General features: G+C 46.7%; 1 protein-coding gene across 2 annotated transcripts; it reads right to left on the bottom strand.

Annotated features, from left to right (window-relative positions):
• Positions 1 to 1726: 1726 nt before the first annotated feature.
• EIF4H (eukaryotic translation initiation factor 4H) lies at positions 1727 to 19453 on the bottom strand. Of its 2 annotated transcripts, XM_080940816.1 has the most exons (7): positions 19325 to 19453; positions 9359 to 9546; positions 6778 to 6842; positions 6598 to 6694; positions 5662 to 5721; positions 3784 to 3921; positions 1727 to 3480 (listed from the first exon to the last, which is right to left on the bottom strand). In XM_080940816.1, the coding sequence occupies exons 1-7, from the start codon at positions 19381 to 19383 to the stop codon at positions 3341 to 3343; spliced, it is 747 nt and encodes a 248-aa protein (XP_080796942.1). In that variant the 5' UTR covers positions 19384 to 19453; the 3' UTR covers positions 1727 to 3340. The 2 variants fall into 2 exon arrangements, with proteins under 2 accessions (XP_080796942.1, XP_080796943.1); XM_080940817.1 differs by lacking the exon at positions 5662 to 5721.
• Between the last annotated feature and the right edge of the window lie 5505 nt (positions 19454 to 24958).

The raw sequence follows: 24958 nt of genomic DNA, 5'->3' as shown, positions 1-24958 counted from the left end.
CTACAGTGCTGTTTCCTTTTTAGACTGCCACTTGGCTACTCGAACTTGCAACCCTTTTGCCTCAGTCCCTGGAATTGCTAGAATGACTGGAGCACTTTGTCTTGCAAGCATGTCTGTGCAACACTTGTGTGTGCATGTTTCCTAGATAGAGGCCAGAGGAAGGCATCAGACCAGCACAATTAAGTTACACAGCTGTGAACTATGGTGTGGGCGCTGTAATGTCAGCAAATGCTTGTAACTGATAAGCCAGATTTCAAGCCCCGAACCATGGTTTGTTCTTCTGAGACAGGGTTTGTTGTAGCCCTGGCTGTCTTGAACTTGCTATATAGACCACGCTGTCCTCGATCCCAAAGACCTGGGACTGAGGGCATGTCTTTATACACAGCTACAATAGTACTGGGGACGTGACCCTCTCCTTCTTACTCATCACCTGTCCCTTCATAAATAGCTGCTGCTCTTGAAGATAACCCAGGGTTCAAATCATGGTACCCACATGAGCTCATTTAACTAGCTCCGGGAAGTCAAATGCCTTTGACTATTCCATGGGCGAAACATAATGAAATAGGACATTGTTTGCTCTTGTGTAGGACATGGGTTTGATCCTAAGCATCCACAGGATGAACTCCAGTTTCTTCCTTCAGTCTTTGCCAGCCCTAAGTGTGCATGTGGTAGACACAGACACACACACACACAGACACACACAGACACACACACACACACACACACACAGTCAGCTCCAGGATACCCAACATCTCCCAGCCACCACATGTACCCATACAATACAAAGATAAATCCTGCCCCCAAAGTCACCAATACTCAAGACTCTAAGATGATCTGGCTTAACAGAATGAATCCCAAAGGAGGAACATTTCAGGTTCAGTTGTCTGTGAAGTCAGTCTTAAGACTACCAAAAGAGCTGATGTGTAGCTGAGTTGTAGTGTTTTCTTATACTGTATAGGCCTGTTCAATTCCCAGGACCAAACAAAACATGAAATCCCACAAAAGCAGAGAAACCAGGAACCAATTGTCTGAACTCATTTACATCATCAAACACCGAAAAAGATCCTTTCCATTTGGACATTCTGCTGCTAGGGCCACAGAGGGAGAGGTATGGTATCACTATGTAGGCCGCAACAGTCTTGAATTCAAGAGCTCTGCCTGCCTTCCTCCTGTGTGCTGGGACTGAAGGTGTGCAATATGCCCAACACATATAATAACATTTAAGGGCATTTCACCTGCACAGGCACTCATAGGCATGAACCAGGACACTAGCTCTCCTGGACTGGCGTTACAGATGCTTCTGAGTAGCCATGTGGGTGCTGGGAATTTAATCTGGGCCCTCTGGAAGAACAACTACTGAACCACCTCTAGCTGCTCAAAGGCCCTTACCATAGCTCAGACACCTGGCTAGCCTGGCTGTTGAGCAAGTCCAGGTGTCTGTCTCCATCTCTCGGGTGCTGGGGTTATGGGTACGCACCATGCTTTACATGGATGCTGAAGATGCTTACACAGTAAACACTTGTCCTTTACGTGCTGAGATGACTAACCAAGCTCCAATTTCTTCTTCAGAGGCTCCAAGAATCAGGCTTCTGCATTCTCAAACCAGGCCATGCAACACACTCAGTGGCAGTGTTTGTGTAAAACGACCATAGTTTGACCATCTGAATGGTCAACATGCTCCTCAGTAGCACTCCCAAAGTTCGAAACTCAACTTCACAAGCAGAAGTGTTATGTAAGGTTCTCTTTTATTTAAAAGATCATTCACAAAATACCATATCCATAGACTCACTTTGTCATAGAACTGAATGTGTTAAGTGTTTGGAATTCCAATCTTACAGTCAGCTGGGCGCCCAGCAGTGTGGATGGACGTGCCTGTTCTGTCTTTTCCGCATTGGAGATGGATTAGATCATCTGAAAGCATCAGCTTTGATTACAACCACGCAATGCATGTCTGTCTTAAGTTAGGTATTGGTGTTACACAAATGGTTCTTATCTCAGAAGCAGAGAAGATGGCAGGCGAGGGAAGGAGTGAGAGTTCTGTAAATTGCCGAGACCTTGCGACAAAGACAATCATGAGTCAAGGGGTAGGTGGCAGGAAGCTGCTAGCCAATAAGCAAGCCGCGCACCTTTCAGCCCCCTTTCCCCAAGGCTCTAGTGGCTGGCTGATCCCTACCTGCTCCAATTGGAACAGATGGAGACTTGGTGCCAAATCATTTTCCATTTGTTCACATACAGCTGTTCAAGCTAAAAGCAAAGCCTGATTGATCCCCTTGCTCTCAAGTGAGTGCTCAACACTGTCTGTGGGAGCAGGGGTCTGCCCCACAGAGGAAGCAGCAAGCCTAGAGGTTTCTAGACACCCAGATACTGAGGGTCTCAACAGCTGTGCAACCAATCAGAGAAAGTGCCAGACTCTAGGCCTTGAGCTGTGATGGGAGCAGCCTCTTGGGCTAAGCGCCCTGGAGCGGACAGACACAAGGGAAAGAGTGCAGACTCAGTGCAAGCACAGCTGCCCGGTGCAGCTCCAGCACCACCCCTGCTTCCTACAGGCTTCAGCTGCAGGAAGCAGATTGAGCTGCAGCGGGTTGCACCCCAAGGGGCCTCCACGGCCCAGGAAGAGCAGGGAATGAGCTTCCACTTGGTCTTAAGAGCGAGCAGGAACAAAGCCACGTGGCCACTGGAATCCAGGTTGCCACCAGTACAGAATGCCCAGACTCCCCCGCACCCTTCTGGCCTGACAGGAGCCTGCTATGCCTAAACAGGCTGCTGGTGACTGACCCCCAAACACAGCAGCCTCTCGGGACCAGAAGGCAGTTTCCTTGTTTTAAAGCAAGGTGCCTCCAAATTCTGCATGCTCACCCCAGCTGGATACCAACAAGTCACCACCAGCCACCTAGCTAGTGGCTCCAGCTCTTTCCCAGAAGCCACAGCAACACAGAACTCGACATGCAAGTTGGAGAGAAAAAGCAGAGGACAGCAAGCCCAGAGTGTGGCCAGGGCACAGAAAGGAAAGAAAGAAAGAAAGAAAGGATGAAGCACCTCAGCCCACCTTCCACACGTGACCGACATCCACACTGTGTGGGAAGGAGCAAGAGGAGGCCAGGAGTGAGAGGGGAGAGAAAGAAAACAGAAAGAAAGCACAAAACAGGCACTAGATAGATATAGCAAAGCCAAGAATGTACTAGAAACCACTTGTTAACAGCTGACATGCACTCACAAGCTCTGTGTTTCCGCTGTAAGGAGGACAGTGCCAGGCGGGAATGGGGCCTGCAGGGCGACCGGCTGCCACCAGGCTGTGGTCTTGCTCCAGCTCTCCCACGCCCCATTCCCTCCCAACCTAAGCTCATTCTTGCTCCTTCTGAACCACTTCCTCTCTGGGCCTGGCTCCCCCGAAGATGGCTGAGTTGGGGTTGGCTACTTGATTGAGGGGCGTTGCCACTGTCCGAGGTTTAAGCTGCAGCCGCGGTCTCTGTGCTCTTTCCTCTGGAAGACAGAAAATAACACAAGTTATATAAAATGGTCTCCATGCCTTTCTTTGTGACAGGGCTTCATGTAGCCTGTGCTGGCCTCAAACTTGTTATGTAGCTGAGGACGACACTGAACTCTGGATCCTCCTGCCTTTACCCATCTCTCTCCAAGTGCCAAGATTATGGACTATTATAAGACCTATCAAATTTCAAAATTGCCTGACAATTGAGGCCAGCCTACTATTCAGACTAGGGTCCATACAGGGCAAGAAGGAAGGTTTAAAGGGAATAGACAGTGAGTCCAAGGATGCTGTCATACCTTCTGTGGGTTCTCTGAAGTCCATGTTGGAGCCACGCAGAGGAGGGCCATCTCGAAAGCGACTCCCCATTGGAGGGCCTGCTCGCCGGTCCCCAGGGCGACTGCCCCCCCTACCCCCTAAGAAGTCATCCCTGTAGCCTAGGAAAAAAGACAGAGTCAAAAACCATTTATACTGTCACATAAACAGTAAAACAACAAACGGAGACACACAATGTTCTACAAACCAATTCTTCAATGTTATGTTTGTCTAGTATCTGGAATCTTTTCCAAAAGTGTACAAAAAAACCCTGTGCTTTTACTGGGTGATAACACATTTAGAAATGAAACCTGGGCCTGTGCCAGAGAAGCATTTTGTTGCCAAGCAACGCTCAACCTCTTACTGGGGGATTCAAGGCAACTACTCCATTCCACTTGTCTCTGCTGTGGTGTAGACCACACAATACCAATCAGAGAGTGTGCCCAAGAGTTTATTAGGTACCTTGCACCCACAGTATAAACTGCAGCTTACTCAAGAGACGCTAAATTCTGAGCAAACAAAAGGCTTTTCTCAGAGGCAGGATTGCTGCCAGGTTTGAGGTCAGCCAAGGTCAGATAGGAGGCCTCCATTAAAAACAAAAAACAAAATGGTGGTGGTGGCTAAGCTAGAGATCACCTAGCCATCCATCCACCCATCCATCAAGAGCCTGTTATTCTTAGGACCTGAGTTCAGTTTCCAGCACCCACACCACACACCAGATGGCTCATAACTCCTGTCAGCTCTAGTGATAAAGATGGTTTCCATGGGCTCACATGCAGTGCCTTGAGCTTATACTCCTATAACTGGGGAGTCAAGAGACAGTGTCTGGGGCATGTAGCACTAAAAAGAAAAAAAAAAGAAAAGAAAAAACAAAACAAAGAGCCATCATTCCTTTAGAATACTGTCAAAATGCTTAAATCCACAAATGGGTCTTAGAGGGCATCATCCTGGCAGCTGACTCGGGGATCAAGGGTGGTCAAAAGGGTCCCCACTGCATTCTTGGCTGAAACAAGGCAACTCAGGAAGGCCCTAGAATTTAGCTATCTCCAAGACCTGAGGCCCTAACATCCCAAGAGTTGCTCCCTTGCCTGGGCTGGCTCTGAGACATATGCAGCATGTCTCTGTCAGAGACCAGCTTATACATAAAATTATAGACGCACTGAATGCTGTACTTTTATGAATGAACTCATTTCTGATTGCTACAGGACTTTGTATTTTCCTGTCTGTGCCTATCATCACTACTGATGCAGATATCCTCTGATCAACCTGGGTTGGCCAAGGAGGGGATGCTAAAGCAGAGCCTATTTACTCTGATAGCAAAGAAACCAGAGCTCCATACCACTGAAGTTTCCTGTGCAGTTCTGGAGCCTCTAAGTGATTTCTAGAAACACTGCTAATTCTTTTTGTACCACATATGAAAGAGTTGTCCAGACTATAGCCCTAGCAACAGGCTCAGAGGAAAGCAGAAGGAAAACTGGCTTCTCTACCCAGTCCTGAGGCTTAGCATATGCAGAGACCTTTTGGAGAGTTTCACTGGTGGAAGAAATTAAAAGCCTGTCTAGGGGGCTGGAGATATGGCTCAGTGGTTAAGAGCACTGACTGCTCTTCTACAGGTCCTGAGTTCAATTCCCAGCAACCACATGGTGACTCACAACCATCTATAATGAGATCTGATGCCCTCTTCTGGTGTGTCCAAGGATAGCTAGTGTGTTCATACATGAAATAAATAAAATAAATTCTTAAAAGTGACATTAAAAAATACCTGTTTGGTGAGTTAAATAATGAAACAAAACAAAAGCCTGTCTAGGTCAAACACCCCTGAGAAACAAGGGAAGGAAGAATGGAAGGTTAAATAATGATACCAGAGTTGAAGTCATCCCGGGAATCCCATCCACCTCTGGATTCTCGAGAGCCACCCATTCCTGAGGATACACACACAGAGATAAAGTTGAGGTCTGGGCTCACTACTCTTTTTTCTTCATGACACAAAATCACTTAACAAGGGGGAACCTTGATTGAGAAACTGTCTCTACCAGACTGACCTGATTGGCGTGTCCCTGTGAGCATGTCTAAGAGGACATTTTCTTGATTAATGACATGGGAGGGCCCAGAAAACAGTGGATCATGCCACCTGTGGGCAGGTGAGCCTGGGTTTTCATAATTGAGCATTTTCCAAAGTTCACTGCTCCAAATCCTGCCTAAGCTTCCCTGGATGATGGACTATACCCAAATAAATGCTTTATTCCCCAAGATGCTTTTAGTCACAGCAAGAGAAACCCATCTAGGACAAGGCCATGTTGTTGTATGTGCTAGAGGGTTTCATGCCAACTCGACACAAGTCAGTCATGAGGGAACTTCAATTATGAAAATGCCTTCATAAGACTGGGCTGTAGGACATTTTCTTAATCAGTGATTTATGTGGGTGGGGCCATCACTGGGCTAGTGGTCCCTGGTTCTAGTAGAAAGCAGGCTGAACAAGCCATGGGGAGCAAGCCAATAAGCAGCACCCCTCCACAGCCTCTGCATCAGCTCCTGCCTCCAAGGTCCTGCCCTGACTTCCTTTGATGGTGGACAGTGATATAAAGTGTGAGCCAAATAAAACCTTTCTTCCAACCTGCTTTTAGTCATTGTGTTTCATCACAATAGAAACCCTAATGTGTCACTTCAGAAATAGGACAAAACCTAGGCTCTCAGGGACCCATCAGGGCTCTGAGCCAGTGTTCAGGAAATGATGCACAGGAGGAGCAAGCAGTTTGTGCACACAGCAGGTTCTGTCCAGTTTTAAAAGAGTTAATCACCTCTGTCATCAGGTCCGCCTTTCCTGAATCCAAAGCCACCTTTATCTTGTTTTCTGCCTTCTGCAATGTCCACACGAAGTGACCGGTCACCCAAAAGCTGAGGACAAGGAGTAAACAATTTATCAACAAGAACTCATATCTCAGGCTGCTGCCTGGGCAAGAGAAGCTGAGGGCACTCACCGCACCGTCATAAGTCAGAGCCTCCTTCAGGGAATCCACCTCATCAAATTCTACATAGCAGAACCCTGGAGAAAACAGAAGCCACACTGAACATACAACACATCCTAGACTTCAGGCCTGACAGAACCTCATTAGCATCACTAGGAACTGAAGTTGGTAGTGCCCCATTTGGGTGACAGTTGATCCCAGAACATGCTAGTATACCCTAACCCCCAATAAATTCTAATGTAACCCAGGCGGGTCCTCAAACTTGCTAAGTAACTAAGGGTAACCAGAACCTCTGACCCTGCCGCCTCCATCTCCCAAGTGCTGGGATGGTAGGCATATACATACATACCACCACGTCTAGCTTATGTGGTGCTAGGGACAGAACCCAGAGCTGTCCCCATGTTGGGCAAACACCCTACCAGCTAAGTTAAGCCACACTCCAAGCTGTTAATTATACTCCATCAGGCAGAGAATGCCAACTCAATGGGCACCGAAACAGCAGCACTCGTTAAACTACTTCCTTCTTTTACTTACTTTTTCTCCCTTTGGAGTGCCAGGGCGGGATGCAGAAGTGCTCTGCCATGGAGCCAGCCATGCCCCTGGCCTTAAGATGCTTTTACTACAATTATAAACCTGTCTTGGAGGCTGGAAAGATGGCTCAGAGCACTGCTCTTTCAGAGGTCCTGAGTTCAATTCTGCTGGTGTCTCTGAAGACAGCTACAGTGTACTTACTCATCTAAATAACTATTCTTGATCATTGCAGAGCTGTAACCTCATTTAATGTAATATAATTGGGAAGCAGACTCCAGATCCAAAATTAATATCTACAACACTTTGAAGGAAGGGGCTAACAGTGTCTACTAAATTCCTACTTATCAAATTTGTTCCAAAGCTAAATAAAATATCCTTAGTAACAGGATCAAGTTCTCTGATGTCAATAGGCTAGGCTTGTGTTTTTAACAACCACACCCCCAACAATGATGCTGACCTTGCCCTTTCCTGTGATGTCTAAGTCTGGGTTAAGTGTCACAGAGCCATGTGCTCATCACGCCGTACCCTACGTCCCTTCTCATAGGTCATGCTGTGTAAAAACCTGATCCCTCTTGGAAGCACTAAATGGTGCTTTGCGGATCTGTGCCCGTGGTTGCCGTTCACTACTTGTTAGAGAATACTAACCTGTGGCTGGCGGAGGGGCAGCTGGGAGAGCGAATTCCAAGTTCAAGGAGGCAATGACAGCACAGCCTCCTACTTCACCCTCTAAAGCTCTAACTCAACAAAGCAATCCAGGATACAGACCCAAGATATTCCATACTGATGTAGTCTGAAGCTAGGCTGAACCCATAAGCCTTATGCAAGTGTGGTTTGCCAGTGCTTGTTGGCATGCGGTCTGGGATCCCCACACTTGTGTTTACTGCGTAGTTATGCACTGGGCCCAGCTGCAGGGGCCAAGCAAAGCTGGCGTAAAGCCGCACTTACAGCCTTTCGCTTCTGGCTTGGCTTCCATTCTGAACTTCTCTCAGATGCACAGGAAGAATGAACCCAGGACTTAGGTCTGGGAAGTAGGACATTGTTAGCTACCTTTCCCATTCTTGGCCCATTCAGAGAGCACTGCACAGGCAGCATCTATATATGAAATGAACTAGCCTTCCCAAATAGGCTGCTTCCAAAGGGAGCCTGGCACTGCTGTGGTTACTTTCTGATTTTATAACAATTACCAAGAAACTACCAATAAAAATAAGATAGTGAGGAAAAGCTCATATATATAAATTTTAAAAATGTTTCTAGACCTAATAAGATATTCTTAGGTTTATAAGTTCAAGGTTTTTTTCTTTAGATTTTATTTATTATGTATACAATGTTCTGCCTACATGTATGCCTGCCGGCCAGAAGAGAACATCAGATCCCATTACAGATGGTTGTCAGTCACCATGTGGTTGCTGAAAATTGAACTCAGGACCTCTGGAAGTCTTAGTGCTCTTAACCTCTGAGCCATCAACCCAGCCCTCTTTTTTTAAAAAAAGTTATTTCCAGAACCAGAGAGATGGCTCACTAGTTAAGAACATTTGTTGCTCTTGCAGAGGAGGAGAGTTCAATTTCCAGTACCCACATGGTAGTTCACAACTATCTGTAAACCCAGATCCAGGCAGCCTAACAGGCTCACACATGGCTCCCATATAAGCATGCATGTATGCCAAACATTCATATACAAATACAATGTGAATAAATAAAGCTACTTAAAAAAAGTCATTTTCAGGGATGCACAAACATGCTTTTTTTTGTTTGTTTTAAAAATGACCTTAGCTTTATTACCTTCTTTTCCAAAGACAGCACTCATACCTGCAGAATTACTGCATGAAAGCTGGGCAGGCAAACCTGGCATACACCATCTCTCACTACAAACCCCATTAAGCACACAACATTGTTTCCCAAGGGATCTGATCTGCAGAAAGGAGTCAAAGGACCATGTGGACCACGCTAACACAGGATGCTCAGCTAGAGCACCCAGCTTTTGGCTCACTCAAGTCATTTTCATTTATATCCCTCCCCACCTAGCCTTCCACATCTACCCACAATAAATACCTCAAGCTCTTACCTTTAAATTTGTCTGTGTCTTTGTCTCTAACTAGCCGCACACTCCGTATGCTGAGATCCTTAAAGATCGCATCTATGTCACCCTGAACTGTGTTAAACGGGAGATTTCCTACATAAGCTGTGTACGGGGGCTCTGTGGGTAGCTCCTTCTGGCTTCGGGACCCATGGCCACCAGCACTGCCGCGGGACCTAAAAGGAGAGATGCAGAAGAGTTGGTAACAGAAATGGCCACAAGATGGTCCAAACTTAACACATCGCCTATAACAGGTGGTTCCCTTGTTGGGCTGGAATCTGTATCTGCAATGCTATGTAGTAAAACCTAGGCCAATATTCTCCATACATAATCACACAAGAAATATAGAACCACTCAGGAGCACGAAAGCAAGAGGATCAAGAGTTCCAGACAAGCCTAAGCTACATAAGATCCTGCCTTTGGGGGCTGGAGAAGGGCTAAATGGCTCAGTCTAGGTGTAGTACTTGCCATTATGCACGAGGACCTGAGCTTGCATCTCTGGGGCTTACTGGCCATCCATCCTATTGGAACTTAACTGTTCAGTGAGAACCTTCCTCAAAGATAAGGTGAAAGTGACTGAGGAAGACAGTGACCTCTGACCTAATGAACAAATAAACCAAAAAGAGAAAAAGGAATGGTGGCATATGCCAACAACCAGGAAGTCACAGGAGCAAAGTTAGTTATTCTCAGCTATAAAGTCCCAGAAAACAAAACAAAACAAACAAACAAACAAACAAAACCAAAGAGATGTGGAAAATCATTTTAGGGACCACGAAGTTTTTGTTTTGTTCTGTTTCTTTTTTAAAAAATTCTATTTTTTAGACAGGGCCTCTCTAAATAGTCCTGGCTGTCCTGGAACTCATTATGTAGACTAAGCTGATCTCAAACTCAAAGAGATCCTTCTACCTCTGCCTTCTCAGTGTGAGAACTAAAGACATATGCAGTCATTCCCACCTGGTTTTGGCTTTTATTTTAGACTTAAATTTATGGCATTGGATCCCTGGAACTGGAGGTATAAATGGTTATGAATGACCATGTGGGTACGGGGAAGCAAACCAGACAGATCCTTTCTCTTCATGCGTCTGGAATTTCAAAGCCATCTCTCTTGGTTAATACATCCATGACACAGTAATTTCAATTAGCAATTCATAGAATGCCTTAACAAATGCTGGCCATAGTGGCATGTCCAGTATTTGGGAGGCAGAGACAGGGAGAGCGGAGTTCCAGGATAGCCTGGTCTACAGAGAGGGTTCCAAGACAGCCAGGCAAAAAAAAAAAAAAAAAAAAAAAAAGCAGAGAGAGAATATGAATGAGAATGTCCTAACAAAGCTGTGTGGGTGGTGCATGCCTATAATTCCAGTCTTTGTCCTTGAGACATAAAGGAAAATTAAATCATATTTACAGCGAATATGATCCCATCTTAAAAAAAAAAAAAAAAAAAAAAACCACAAAAACAAACAACTCTGAAACTCACTCCCCAAAAGGAAGTCCTGCCCCCTGACTTAGCAGGACAGGCCTATGAGGGCTCCTGTGTGTGATAACTCTGTTGAGTCACCATCAGCACTACTCTCAGGCTCCCACAGTCTCACTCTCAGGTTACATTGCTGTGATAGCCCCTTTGAATATTTTCAGCCACTTAAGGTCCAGACCATGGACACATAAGCTATCTGAGTATCTGAAAGCTGCTACTTACCAACCCTTTAAGAGCGGCGCAGTAGATGAGCAAGCAGTTACAGAGTGGAGCACTCCTGCAGCCAATGTGCCAGTGCCAACGGCAGGACTCCTTACCACACTCCTTATCCTTGTCATTCTGACTGACCTTCTAATAACCTGCCAGGAGGTTCACCTAGCTGTGTGGGTGGCACACTCAGCAAGGGTAGCTAGCTACAAGGATGTGACTCACCCACACCAGGGCTGGACAGTGTGAGCTCTCACCACAGTACTCCCAATACCTAGTGACTTTTAAAGCACTGTTTACTTCTGGAAAAGTGAACTCATGAGTACACACAGGCATTATGAATAAGGTTTAGTAACTGAAAACATGTGTGGGAGAAGACCAAGCCCAGGTGTAAGATGGCCACAGGGGTGATCTCTCCTAAGCCTAGCAGGACTAATGGGATCCAATGCCATCTTCTGTTGTATCTGAAGACACCTACAGCATACAGTATATAGATAATTCGAAAAAAAGAAAAGACAGTGAGACTCTGCTGGGCACGATGGCCCACACCTTTAATTCCAGGTTGATTTCTGAATTCAAAGCCAACGTGGTCTACAGAGATCCAGGGCTACAGAGAAACCCTGCCTCAACAAAATCAAATTGTGGTGGGATTCACTTCAAAGCCAAAGGCAAGGGGCAATGCCTGCTTTTGGGCAGAAAGCTTAACTGTCAGGCAACTAGCAAGAAAAAAAATCATGCAGAAATACCAAACAGCCAGGATACAGAGCCCAGATGAAACAAGCCAGCACCCTGCTCAGAAATAGCATTGTTTTTTGTTTCTTAAAAGATTTGTTTACTTTAGTTATATGAGCACACCATTGTAGTCTTCAGACACACCAAAAGAGGGCATCAGATCTCATTACAGATGGTTGTGAGCCATCATGTGGTTGCCAGGAATAGGGATTCAGAACCTCTGGAAGAGCAGTCAGTGCTCTAAACACTGAGCCACCTCTCCAGCCCCCAGAGGTAACTAACAGTTAACCAACCACTCATAAGTACTTCCTTAGCAGGGCCCCCGGCTACATAGTAAAAACCTGTCTAGAGTAGGACCTCTACCAATTACTTCTCTATATATCAGTGTTTGTTTTCCTGAATGTCCAGGCTGGCCAATCTTCCCAGCCTGGATGATGATACACGGCATGCTTCCATTTTTGCCTGTTACTTTATAAATGCTTGAAATATCAGTTTCATAAATGAATTTAATTGACTATAAACCACTTCATAAATACCAAGTGCCATATAAAATTTAATAACCACAGAGCACTCAAGGTTCAGCTGCCACACCTGAGGTTGTGATCTGAGCTAGGCACTTGGGACAACAGGGAAGAACAGAAACTGAGAATCAAGTAGCCAAAGCACAGAGTCTAGTCCCTCCCCTGCAAGCTCAAGCCCAGTATGATACCCACAAACTCCCAGGCTCTATCACACATCATCACCAAGCTACAGCTCTGTTCAATAACCTAGGGTTTAACTAGGAACAGCCTAGTGATCTATGACAAAGGGAATGTTTCAAAGTAACAATAATTCAGAAAGTCTAACTTTCAGTTGCCAAGTGTGACCCAAATCCTTCACACTGCCAAGTTTTTCACCCCATTCAATCATATGGTGGACTTTCTGGAGGTCAGAGCAAGCATCATGGAAGGCCAAGCCCCACACATACCCTCTAGGAAGAATCTGGAAAAAAAAAAAAAAATCACAGATTCAGAAATCCTCCACAACATTAGGAACCTGAGCTCAATTTTGCAGACAGCAGACTGGAGAATCAGACTCTAACCATGACTAACAAAGATATGGAGATTTCAAACAGATCAGGAGCGTCTGAAGAAACCAATCAGGTCCAGTACTCAGTGAAGGGTCTAACAAGCTTGAGGCCATAGATGCTGCTCTGAGTACCATACACATCCAGAGAAACTAACGAAAGAAGCAGAGATTAGTGGAGGCTGGATACAGTCAAGTATATGAAACAGAAAATCAAATTGGCCCGGTGGCACAGGCCTGTGATCCCAGTCATAGACAGAATTTCAAATGAGGCCAGCCCTGGCAAGACTGTCTCAACAAAACAATACCCCAAAACAGGGGGGGGGGGAGTGTGTGTGAAGGATATATCTCAGCAGTAGAGTATTTGTGCAGTATGGACAAACCCCTAAAAGCTCCACCATGCCTGGGATCTTAGTATTAAAGGCACAGGAGACAGGAGCATCAGGAGTTCAAGGTCATCACAAATCCTAGGCCAGGTAGGTAAACTCGGAGACCCAGTCTCAAAATTAAATAGGTTACATGTGCTGGCAAACCCTGTTATTCCCAGCACTGAGGAGGCAGAGACAGGCAGATGAGAGTTCAGACTTCTGTGTGTTGAGAACAGCTGGCTCTGTACACAGTGAGTTCCTATCTCAACAGTCTTCTTTGTCCAAAGTCTTCATTTACTCTTCTTGGTGTTTCATATACAACCCCCCCCCCAACTTCTAAGACTGGATGTGTTAAGCCACACAGTAATGGCACACAGAAGGGCAGGTGGAGCTCTATGAGGCCAATCTGGATGACAGCCAAGGATACATAGAGAAACCCTGATTCAAAAAAACAAAAGGACTGGGTATGTCGTCGCCCACCTTCTATCCCAGCTAGGGAGGGCTACACAGAAGGACCTGTCACAGAAAAACCAATAAACACAACTCTCACTTTCCTTCTCTGCCTTTCCTTAAAGACAAGCCCCTCGTTACTCTTATTAGCCCTGTATAGGTTCTGATGATCCATGACATTCCACACGTAATCACCTTGCAGCCTACACTCATCCTGAAGCTGGGTTTTGCACAAACTTAGACAGTACCCAAACTGGATAATGCCTATTTTACCATGTAGCTGGGGGTTGTGGGTGGAGAGGAAGCTGGGCCTATGGCACACTCCTGCAATTGGAGTGCTTGAGGATGGAGCAGGATGGTCAGAAGTTCAAAGTTATGCTCATGCCTAGGTTACATACCAGTCTCAGACCAATCATTAAGAGGGGGTCGGGGAGGAGAAAGACCTGTGTCTACCAACAGAGTAGGATCACCTCCCACTATTGAAGGGTTGGAAACCCTGCTACTACTAGACTGATTTTAGATATTATATGCATTTGGGGGGCATTGTATAAGGAAATGTGTCAGCACCTCCAACTGCAGAATGTTACTAAATTTCAAAATCCCAAATGCATCTGGGATGGTGGCTCAAACCTTTAATCCAAGCATTAAGGAGGCAGAGGCAGGATCCTTGTAAGTTTGAGGCCTGTGTGGTCTACATAGTGAGTGAGTGTCAGGGCTACAGAGAGAAACCCTGTCTTAAAACAAAAACAAAACAAAACACCACCACCAAAACCCCCTGGGAAGAATCCATTCAACTTACAGGAGTGTTCTGTTCGCTACAGAGTAAGGCCAACATTGAGAGGCTTGGGGTATATACACCCCCTGGATGTTCTTCCTCAGGCGTCAACCACAGCAGCATATTCTTTGAGCAATGAGCAGAGATGAAGCAAGGTGCCTGTGGCTTTCTTTTGTTTGCTGTTTCTGAGACAGGTCCATGTACCCTAGGCTTCTGCCTCTCCCTTCCAAGTGCTGGGATTACAGACATACCCACCAGGTGATTTACCTGGTGCTGGGGATGGAGCCTAGAGCTTCATACATGCCAAGTGCACTCCTCAATGAGCTGCACCCTCAGCTCCCACACAAAAATCCCTTATCAGTTATTTGTAAGTATTCATCATGTCTCTGATAATCACACTAATTATAAAGAAAATTCAAGGCTGGTGATGGAGCAGCTGGCTAAGAGCATCTGTTGCTCCTGCAGAGAGCCAGGGCTCCATTTGCAGCATCCACAGCTATCATAATGTAGTTCCAGGGAATTGGACACTTTCTTCTGATCCCACACCAGGCACATGCACCACAGACTAATCAATCTAGTACACAATCTAGAACACAAAATCTATCTAGTAGAGGCACTTGGAAGGCAGAGCCAAACAGTCTCTGTGAATTGAGGCCTGTCTGATTGATCTACATATTAAGTTTTAATCTAGCCATGGCTACAAAATGAGATCCTGTCTCAAGAAAGTAAAAGCTGTCCTGGAAACCAGGCTAGCTTCAAATGCAAGAGATCCACCAGTCTCCTGCAATGCCCAGTCAGGAAATTAAGTTTTGTTCTCTGTAGTCCTTATTGTTTGTTCTGGAGCCAGAGTATGTTGTCCAAAGTCGTTCTTCTACTTCAGAACACAAAATAGCTGGGACAGACAGCTCATGACACCCCATCAAGCTCAGGAATACTTCAATTTATACTTTCAATAAACCAGGTCCCTGAAGCTGACAGTTTCCATCTGATTCTCCTGCTTGATGGCTTCTAATTAAACACCCAGCAGCTTTGTTGCAAGTGTAAAATGTTACAAATGTTTTAAATGTAAAACCAGCACTTGTATTTTATATTTATATGGTCAATGACCAACAAAACCAGAAACTCTGGGCTGGAGAGCTGAGAGGGTTGAGTACCTCTTCCAGAGGACCTGGATTTGATTCCAAGTAACTACATTTGTCTGTAATTTCGGTTCTAAGATATCTGATATCTTCTTTCTGGCCTCTGTAGGTACACACACGATGCAGACATACACTTTTGATAAAACACACACACACACACACACACACACACACACACACACACACACACACAAACAATAAAACTGGAATCCCCAAAAGACAATTTAGGAGCATGCACCTACCATTCCTACTAGCATGGCAGTACTGAAGAGCAAGAGGCAAGTTCTGGCTAGCTCTGTCTACACATAGGTTTCCAGGCTAGCCAGGGATCCATAGAAAACCAACTAAACATCTGGGTATAGTGGTGCCCACCTTTAATCTTAGCGCTGCCCCAGGACAGCCAGGGCTAAAAAGGCTGTCTCAAAACAAAATATTCCTGCAAAACAAAGTCCATTAAGAGTCAGTATAATCAGCTCCTGAGGATTTGTAATGGTGTTTTGATTTGCTAGAGAACAATGCAGTTCCTGGCCCTTGTTCCATGCTGAGGATAGATTTGCACATTGGTAGGCTTGAGGAGAAAGCCATGCTTTTTTAGTCTTCACTTCCTGACAACTGCAGGACCATAACCCATCTACAAAACAGGCTTGGGCCCTTCCAAAGAGGCATGTGACTAGAACCCCAGAACTTGGGAGGACAGAGACTGAGGCAAGAGCTCTGGAGCACTGCTAAGAGTGTGAGGCCAACTAGGCCACATAATGAGACTGTTTTGAGGCTTCAATAAAAGCTGTTGGAGAATGTATATCTCCAAAAGCCAGGCTTAAGCCACAGCTATCACCCTCATGTTCTGGACCAGGGAAGAGTACCTCACACAAACAAGTAGGAGATGGGCCTCCCAGTATGTGCTGAGGCATCCATAAGGTTTAAGTGCTGCACAGCATAAAGATAACTGCTGATACAAAAATTACTAACACCGCAATTAAAAGGTCAATCAAAGATACCCAGTCACCTCTCTTCTACCATCCCTAAATTTCAGGTTCAGAGTGGAGAATAGGCCCTGTTCTGTACTCAGCCAAGCTGTGACGGGAACAAACGAAAAAATCTACCCAAAACAAGTCAGCAGAAGTGTATCTGTTCTTCTGTAAGACATAAAATAATCTTTTTTCACTCAAAATCCTCCTGCTTCAAGCTCCAGATAGACCCTGTCTCAACAACAAAAACAACATCATCATCATCAAACATCCCCTCACTCACGGAGCTGGGTGTGGTGAGACATCCCTGTAATCAAAGCACCAAAATGGCAGAGACAGGAGAATGCTAGTTCAAAGTCACCCTACCTATCGAGGTGTACCACAACCAAGGCTGCAAGAGACCCTACCTAAAACAGAACAGAAAAAAGGGGCTGTACAAGGGGCTGTACCTCTGAGCTCCCAGCCTGGTCTACACAGCAAGTTCCAAGATGGGCAGAATTATACAGAAACTGAGATGGCTCAGCTCTTACCAAGAGCAACAGCTGTTCTACCAAAGCACCTAAAGGGTGGCTCACAGATCATCCCAGACATGCCTCTTTGGACACCAAGAAAGGAGACACTTGCAGGCAAAACACTCATATCAACAAATGAGTAAATAAATACAAAGAAATTGAGAAATGTACTTCCAGGTGAACAAGAAGCTAGCCAAAATCCTGGCATGGTGGTACAGGCCTTTAAATCCAGCGCTTGAAGACAGGGGCAGGCAGAACTCTGTTTTCCAAGGGCATCCTGAGCTACCTACAGAGTGAGATCCTATCCCCAAAAGAGAAACAAAACAAAAGCCAGTTTGAAAATTTCAGTTCAAAGAGGTGTTAAGAAGTAAAGGGACTTACAAATCAGCTTTAAGGGCTGCTTTAAGAGTGTTAAGAGTCTCAAATTAGCTTTGAGAGAACATCTGAGCAAATGGCTAACATTTTCATCTGTCTGTAAGTATTTCAATTGAGTTGCATCTTGAGAGACTTGAATTTGCTTACTTTCTGATATTTTAAAATTATTCAAGGGTCTCAACTGTGGCATGTGCTAAATCTAATGACCTTCCCACCATCAAAGGCTGAGAAGTTTGTCCCCTTTGAGATAAGATCTCACTATATAGTCCAGGCTGTCTTAAACTTGGGTTTCTCCTGCCTCAACCTCTATAGTATTAGGATTTGGGGAGGAAAAAAGAATCCCTGAGCACACTTACCTTTTTCAAACTAGTAGAGAAACAACACCAAGAATTCCCTACTCAAACTGAGCACAATGGCTCATGCCTCGAATTCCACCACTGGGAAGGCAGAGGTGGGCTGAGTTTCAGGCCAGCCTGGTCTACACGGTGTGTTCCACGTTGGCCAGAATTACATAAACAGAGACCTAATCTTAAAAAAAGATACCTAGAAAGCTATCCCCAAGGGCATTCATGTTAACATTTCATCCAACACCCATTTTAATTTTTATTAGCAAATAAAATATGTCTGGCTCCACCTTACCCCCAACTTCCTCCTTATGGAAGCATGAATAATACCCGGTAAACTACTGCAACCAAACAAGCCTGTGACTCATTTTCAAACCCGGGTATTTAAAGGTGATCATTCTTCACCTAACAAAAGACACTTTGGGGGCAGCTACTTTGGAAACCTAACACCTCAGTAGAACTACTGTGATAATTCTCCGAACAAGCCACCTTTTCTGTAAAAAGGATAAAAGCCAAGTGTGTCCTTGACAAATAAGACGCTCAAAATGACTGTCCCATTAAACTCCTATAAGCGTATTTCTTTTTTTTAAAGCAAGTGGCTAACGCCTGTTTATTTCTATTGTTTGGCAGGAGACTGAACCCAAGGCTTCAGGCAAGCTAGACAATCGCTCTATGACTGAGCTACAACCCCAGCTGGTAACGTGTTACTTAAAAGCGAACAAAATTCCCGGCGCTGGTTTTTAGGATTATGCACCAGGAGCTTTCTATTCATCAGTAAAGGATTTGGGGAGGTGGAAGAATTAATTGGTTTTAAAAGTATGTTGTCTGTGTCTGACCAGAATCAGAACGAAGCGAAAGCGATTCCCCAGGTCAGGAAAGAAACTAGGAAGAAATCAACAATTTCCGCCAGCAGACACGTAGTATCTGTCAATAAGGCATTCTAAACGCCGGAGAGGCAGCGAGAACAGACACGCACACTCCCCGCTACGGTATATTTGTTTTGGTTGAGGTCCGCGCTCCCTGCCTCCCTCGGTAGATCAGACGGTCCCAGGATCCAGACGCCAATCGGAAGGGAAATCGCCCCTCTCGGGGCCCCCGGGCCTCACGCAGGAGCGACCCAGGGGCCCCGCCGAGTAGCAAGGCAGCGGGGACCCTGGAGAGGGGCAGGCCGTCGCCGCCCGCCTCCGTGCTGCAGCCCAGCCTGGAGCGCGCTGAGGATAAAGCTGGACGCGGGCGCTGGTTTCCCCGGGAAACCCTCCGGCGTCGCTGCGGTCTAACTTTCCGATCGAGGCCTCGCAGTGTGCCGCGCTGGGGCCGGCGCGGAGCCGAGGGAGGGAGGTGCGCAGCGAACAAGCAAGAGCCCGGCAGCCTAACCGTCGCCAGCCGCTCCGGGAGCGCGCCATTTCCAGGCCTCTCTCCTCGAGCCTGGTCAGGCCGCTTCCCGCCGCCCCGTCCCGAGTGAGCGCGGCAAGGCCGTCCCCTTCGAACCTCCCGGCACTCCGCCCGGCCGAGCCGCCAGCCCGCCAAGCCGCGCCCCGCCCGCCTCACCCTCTACCGCCGCCGAAGCTGCTGTAGGCCCGATCGTCGTAGGTATCGAAGTCCGCCATTTGCCGTCTCCGCTCCTTGAGGAACCAGCGGGCCAGCGAGGAAGGACCCCGCAATATAACTCCTCCTCCCCCCTCCCGCCCCGCTACCGGGGCTGTCCGCCGCGCTGCCTGATCGCAAATCGCACGCACGCATGCGCGCGCCGCCGCGCCCGGCCTTGGGCCGACGGGGCCCGCTGCTGGCCCCGGCGCGCTCTGCGGCCCACGTGGTGCGGCGGCCAGCCCCCGGAGCGCCGCGCGCACGCTCTGCCCTCTGAGGCCCATTGTGTGCTGGCTTGATGGTTTCACGCGTGGTTGCTTTACTGTCCTTGCCCCGCCCTGCCCTGTGGTCACCGACCTCTCTGGCGTTGTCTGTCACCCTGCACGCTGCTTTCTAATTATCACTAGATCCAGTTTGGGTTTTGTGGAGCCCATGCTGGCCGGGAGCTGGAGCGATGGAGCTGAGGATGACCTTGAACCCCTGGTTTTTGTTTTGTTTTGTTTTTGCTCTCTCCACCTCCCAAGGGCTGGAATGACAGTGTGCCACTATGTTGGTCTCTCTAGTATCACCTTAGATTTATTAAGGTGCCCTAGGTCTGCCCCATTTGGGCACAGTTCTTCAGGACACATGGTCGCTGGGTACAGCTTAAAGAGACTCCCTGTTCTAGGTAGGGATCCCTAGATGACCAAGGGCAGAGGGCGGCTTGTAAGTGAGAATGGTTTGTGTGTGTGTGTGTGCGCGCACGCGCACACGATGAAGGGAAATATGAAATATCTTTGTTTTTGAGAACTGCTACAAACTGAATGTGGTGGTAATATCTGTAATTCCTATTGTAGGAATTACTGAGGTCAATCTGACCAAAATAATGGTGAGACACAACATTAATTCCTGTATTCAGGAAGCAGAGACAGGCAGAGGATCTCTGAATTCAAGGCCACCCTGATCTACACATCAAATTCCAAGCCAGCCAGGGCTATGTGGCAAGATCCTGTCTCATGAAGCCAAAATAAAATAAATCTTAAAGACAAAACAAATTTTATTCTCTGGGTATTGGGGAAGGGTGATGAAGATGAGGGTATTGGCCTTTTGTAGTTAAACCAATGAAAGATATGTTTTAATTTTGCAGAAGTTTCTGCTCTGAAAAAGAAATTTTAAAGATGTGCAGGTCAGCTCAGTGAGTGAGGATGTTTGTTACCAAACTTGATCTGAGTTCGATCCCCAGGATCCACATGGTGGAAGGAAAGAATGATTCCCACAAGTTGTCCTCTAACCTCCACACAAGAACTGGGGTGTGGTTCCTCTTTTCATGTTTTGCTCTGTTTTTTACACACACACACACACACACACACACACACACACACACACACACACACACACGCTAATAAGGACTAGGTAGGTACATAGACCCTGTCTCAAAAAAATCAACCAAGGTGGACAGCTCCTAAGAAGTGACTCCTAAGCCAGGCAGTGATAACAAAGGCCTTTATTCCCAGCATTCTGGAGACAGGTGGATCCAAGAGTCTGAGGCCATCGTGCCATACAGAGTGAGTTCCACAACAGCCAGGGATACAGAGAAACACTGACTTGAAAAAGAAGAACCTCTGAATGTTAAAAAACAAAAAACCCAGGCTGGAGAGATGGCTCAGTGGTTAAGAACCCTGACTGCTCTTCCAGAGGTCCTGAGTTCAATTCCCAGCAACCACATGGTGGCTCACAACCATCTGTAATGAGATCTGATGCCCTCTTCTGGTGTGTCTGAATTATATATAATAAATCTTAAAAACAAAACAAGCAAAACAAAAAACCCAGGGGCTGGAGGGGTTAAGACACATGAGGTATGCATGCACACGTACAGGGAAGACATCCATACATACAAAATAATCACAAGAAGCCCAGCCAGAATCCTGGTCTGCATTGCATTTTCTCAGAGAAGCAAGGAATGGCCAGGTGGTGAGAATTAGTGGTCCCAGGGCTTTCTGGGGTTTCTCATGGAAATGACAATATTCTCGAGTGTGCCAAGGTATCGTAGTTACGATTTAGAAGAACCCTGTAGAAATCACAGGCCTGGGAAAGGGTGGTATGAGATTATCAATTAGGAGGCTCAAAGGGCAATTGGTTTAGGCTTGAGGCCAGCCTGGACTATAGGTTGAATTCTAGTCAGCCTGGGAGCTGTCTTAACAAACCGAGGTAAATAAAGCAATAATTATAAATGCCACATGGATTTAATTTTCTGCATATAATTGCTCAGAGTGCAGGGGGGGGGGCGTAGGGTGCTGGAGGGAAGCACAGGTGCCTTTACCTGCTGAGTCTTTGCTTTTATTGTTGTTTGGTTTGTTTGTTTTGATACAGGTGTAGCCTTGGCTGACCTGGAACTCGCTCTGTAGAGTTCCAGAGCTGGCCTAAAACTCCAGAGATCTGCCTGCCTCCACCTCCCAAGTGCTGGGATTAATAGCATACACCACCATTGCCTGGCTTATCGTTTTAATTTTTTTAATTGCAATTTTTATTACTTTAAAATTTTTACTGGTATGTGTATGTGTGTGTGTGTGTGAGAGAGAGAGACAGAGAGAACACAGGACTTGTATGGAGGTCAGAGGGCAGCTTTCAGGAGTCTCACTACTGAGGCAGGATCTCCCCCTACCCCTCTGTTGTGAAGCTGTCCCAAGCTAGCTGGCTTCTCTGTCTCTTGTCTTACCACAGCAATGCTGGGGTTGCAATTTCATGCCACCTACCTTTTTACAGGGATTCCAGGGATGGAACCCAGGTCACCTGTCACGTTAAGCACCTTGACCCAACTCTCGGGCCCTCAGGTATAGCTTGTCAGCTGTTGTCTGGAGCTGCCTCTACCTACTCTAACCCTTCACTGCACAGTGATGGTCTGCCCACACTGAACAATGCTGCTGATTCCCGGTGATCCTATAGGCGTAGGAAGAAGCCTGGAAACTCCTCTCACCTGAGGATGCTGTCCCCACAGTAACCAAACTCCTGCCTCCTGTTTGTGGAGATGCTGTAAGCCAACCAACCCTGTTTCAAAAACCCAAGTGCTGTGCAGGGCTGGGATGTGGCTTGGTAGCATGCTAATCTCCCATGCTGGGAGCCTTGGGTCAGGAGGTGAGGTGGGACAATCTGAACTCAGAGGCTACCCTGGACTATGTGTCAAAGAAAATAGTGTAACAAACTCCTCTAGGGTACATAGTAACTCACTGATGAAGCCAAACTCCTGTCATTGGTCACTGTGTAGATATTGCCTCTGAACTGAGGGAGGGAGGGAGGGAGGGGAGGAAGCCCATGAGGATTCCCCAGAAGCTCCTGAAACTAAGTTGTGCAAGCCCCACCCCCCACCCCTTGCCAGGCTATGTTCAGTTGTAACAACAGTCACAATTGCTGGGAGAGAGGACTCAGGAGCAGATGAGCTGCCTGTGTTTTTCAGGAAGCTCCAGTGATGTAGCTCTTGTGAGTCATCCATGCTGAGGAGAGGGAGTGGCTTTTCGGTGATGCGGCTGCTTTTGAGTCACCCAGGCTCCATTAAGTAACCCCTCAGGATAGCCAATATTCTTGTTTAACTTCATTCATGTTTTAAATGCCTATGGGTATTCTGCCTGCATGCCATGTCTGTGTGCCGTGTGTGCAGTAGTGCCCTCAGAGGCCAGAAGAGGGTGTTGGATGTCTTGGGACTGGAGTGACAGATGGTTGTGAGCCCCTGTGAGCTGCAGATATGGTGGTCTTCTGGAAGAGCAGCCAGCCATCCTAAGTGCTGAGCCATCTCTCCAGTCCCCTTTTTCAGGAATTTTTTTTTTTTTAAGTTTCAATATAATTTGGGGGAGGGGCAGGTGCAAAGGTCAGACAAGGACCTTCTGTCCTGCTCTGTCACTTTCTGGATCATTCTTTTGAGACAGGCTCCTTCACTTTAACCTGGAGCTAAGCTGTCACCAAGTCCCAGAGATCCTTCTGCCTCTGCTGCCCCTCGGCCCCCAATGGTAGGGCTACGGGCATGCTGACATGCCTGGCTTTTTAGCCGGATGCAGGCGATTTGAGCATCACTAGGGTCCTCCTGGGCAGCAAGTGCCCTTATCTGCCGGGACATTTCTCCAGCCCATTTTGTCCTTATTTTAGATTGTGTATATAAACAGAAGTTTCCTGTGGAACATGACTTGGTGTTCGGCCAACAGCATTCTCATACGTCTTGTTTACCAGGTCTCTCAATTGCATCAAGAGAGTGAGCAACGTACAGCGCGTGTAAGAGCTCTCTGTGGACGATGAGGACACTCACCAATCATGTCACGTGGTTCTCAAGCGACATCCCTGTCACTGGGCTCTGTGGGACTCTACCAGCTAGGTGACCCCAGCAGGTGCTTGTGGCGTGGCTGTGACATTACTTTTAATATTTCTGATGGGCTTTTTTTTTTTTTAAGTTGCATTGTGTGTGTGTGTGTAGTGTGTGTGTGTCAGAGAGAGAGAGAGAGAGAGAGAACTATAGCATGCATATGGATGTCAAAGGACAACTTGTGAGAGTTGGCTCTCTCCTTCCACCATGTGGGAATAAACTCAGGTCTTCAAGCTTGGTATCAAACACCTTTACCTGCTGAGCCCTGAAGTGTTGGTATTTTGTTGGTACAGTTGCTATTGTTACCTAAAACAATCTGAAATATGATTTATTTCATCTTCAAGACAGCCCCTTTAAAGAATCTAGTGATTCTACTGGGTTGTGCTGGTGCACACCTTTAATCCTAGTACTTGGGAGGCCAAGGCAGGCGAATCTCTGAGTTTGAGGCCAGCCTGGTCTACATCTCTGAGTTTGAGGCCAGCCTGGTCTACAGATCAAGTTTCAGGATGGTCAGGGTTATAAAGAGAAACCCTGTAGTGTCCTCAACACTCTGAGGTAGAAAGTAGAATTAGGAAGATCTGAAGTTCAAGATCATCCTTGATTATATAGTAAGTTTGAGGCTAGCCTGTGCTACATCACATCCGATTTTAAAAACCAAGCCAGGTGTGAAGTCACATGCCTTAATCCCAGCACTTGGGAAGCAGAGCCAGCAGGATCATTGAGGCCTGGCTGGTCTAACCTTGAACTTTGTTAGTAGCTCAGGTTGGCTTCAAAAGTCCTCCCACTTCTGCCTGCCCAGTTCTGGAAGGACAGGTGTGCACAACCAGATGTGCCTAGGCCTCGGCCTTCAGGGGGTTCCTGGGCCTCTTTGTGTAATGGTGGGGACCTCAGAGGCAACAATTAGGTCTAGGTTTTACCCTCAGGATGATTCTGTGGTTATGGGCTGAGAAAACCACCCATGTGCCATATCTTAAGCTCTCTGACTACACACACAAACAAATAGCCCCTCCCCCAACAGCAATAAACACCACCCCAAAGCCCTTCAAACACTAAAAGGCCTCCAAGCCTGCCTACTGGAGTTGATCCTTGGAACCCATGTAGTGGGAAGAGAGATGTGACTTCCACAATTTACCCTCTGACTGCCACACGTGCACTGTGGCCTATGTTCTACTACACCCATAAACAAATGACATAGGCTGGAGAGATGGCTCAGCGGTTAAGAGCACTGGCTACTCTTCAAGAGGTCCTGAGTTCAAATCCCAGCAACCACATGG

The sequence above is a fragment of the Micromys minutus genome, assembly GCF_963924665.1.
Source record: "Micromys minutus genome assembly, chromosome: 29".
Classification (NCBI taxonomy): Eukaryota; Metazoa; Chordata; class Mammalia; order Rodentia; family Muridae; genus Micromys; species Micromys minutus.
Note: the sequence above shows the minus strand (reverse complement) of the source record. Positions and strands in the feature narration are given on the sequence as shown.

Coding starts and splice junctions, on each gene's coding strand:
- EIF4H (XM_080940816.1), bottom strand. CDS start 19,383: ATGGCGGACTTCGATACCTACGACGATCGGGCCTACAGCAGCTTCGGC. Junction 6,843..9,358: donor AGACACAGACAAATTTAAAG/GTAAGAGCTTGA, acceptor TGTTTTCTCCAG/GGTTCTGCTATGTAGAATTT. Junction 3,922..5,661: donor CCGGGATGACTTCAACTCTG/GTATCATTATTT, acceptor CTTTTTTCCTAG/GCTACAGGGATGACTTCTTA.